At 47.2% G+C, this 1,214-nt stretch overlaps 1 protein-coding gene across 1 annotated transcript; it reads right to left on the bottom strand.

The window, feature by feature from the left end:
• Positions 1-282: 282 nt before the first annotated feature.
• Positions 283-854, bottom strand: LOC107302274 (arf-GAP with coiled-coil, ANK repeat and PH domain-containing protein 3-like; the record flags this gene model as incomplete). Its single annotated transcript, XM_015831373.1, has 2 exons — positions 776-854; positions 283-497 (listed from the first exon to the last, which is right to left on the bottom strand). Coding segments are annotated over exons 1-2 (283 nt in total), but the record flags the coding sequence as incomplete, so codon positions are not given.
• Positions 855-1,214: the final 360 nt, after the last annotated feature.

Here is a 1,214-nt window from a genome sequence, read left to right as displayed (position 1 = left end):
AGGATTTTAGGTAGGGATGATTTTAAGAAAATTTTAATTGACACACAGCTTCGAATATTTGGCTTTTAATTTGGTTTTATGGGGGTTTTTTTGTTCTTTGATGTATTTTGTTTGTCTGTTTTAATATGCTGTGCACCGCCCTGAGTCCTACGGGAGAAGGGCGGTATATAAATTAAATTATTAAATTAAATTAAATTAAGCCAAACCGTCTCGACCGAACCCTCCAGCTTTCCAACACACAAAATGGCGGCCGGTTTGGGCCTCCTCACGCGCATCGCCTACCTGAAGAGTGGGCAGCCGGAGACGCATTTCCCGCCTCGTGCCGATACTTCCTGCGAGTAGTGGGCGCTTTGGTGGTGCTGTTGCACCTCTGGCACTTTTTCACGCTCCAGCGGCGGGGCTTCTGCTCGTGGTCGGCCAGGGGTTCTCCCGAAGGTAGCTTCTTCAGAAACTTCTTCTCCACATATTTGACTTTGATCCAGGCTTCTTTGTCCTGCCTGATAGGAAACCATTTCTCATGCTGAGTTTGCACACCCATGTGCCTAACTTATTTAAGAATGACCATAGTTAGGGTTTTTCATTTCTTTTTTTTCATTTCTCCCTGGGCAGAGTGGTTTATGATTCGATACACCCAGGAGAACAGTGGCTCCACTAACCAGCTTATGTGTGTTGTCTGAACACAGCAACAGCACAGGGCGTCCCCTGCTAACTCATGGGGAAGCAGACATGGAGGAAGTAAAATACCAGAGGCAAAGAGACACTGAAAAAGGTTTACCTTGAGCTGCCAGGTGTTGGCTTTTTCAGCCCCATCTCCTCACACTGAGCCTCGTAGATCTGATTCATGGTCGCATTGCCCAGCTCACACATCAGCTTTGGAACAGCATGGGGAAAAAAACAGGACAACGTGTGAAGCAAAGTTGTGCTCTTTTGGGCTTCTCCATTCACACACAACGCCCTGTCTGAAATCCTATCATGGGTCTTCTCAGCGGTGATGCCCTCATTCTGGAACGGTTCCCCCCCCCCCCTAGAGAAGCCTATTTTAGTTCCAGGGTTTGTGCTTGTCCTGGCTCTGCCCAGTTCAAATTCGACACGCTTAAATACGATAACTAGTCCTCAAGCTATAATTTTCTCCTCAAAAACTGCAAGATTTAGAGCCGTGTTTCTCAACCCTGGCATCTTGAAGAGGTGTGGGACTTCAACTCCCAGAATTCCCC

The sequence above is a fragment of the Protobothrops mucrosquamatus genome, unplaced genomic scaffold (genome assembly GCF_001527695.2).
Source record: "Protobothrops mucrosquamatus isolate PMUCROS unplaced genomic scaffold, P.Mucros_1.0 scaffold42447, whole genome shotgun sequence".
Classification (NCBI taxonomy): domain Eukaryota; kingdom Metazoa; phylum Chordata; class Lepidosauria; order Squamata; family Viperidae; genus Protobothrops; species Protobothrops mucrosquamatus.
The sequence above is the reverse complement of the archived record's forward strand: the minus strand, read 5'-3'. Positions and strand labels throughout refer to the sequence as shown.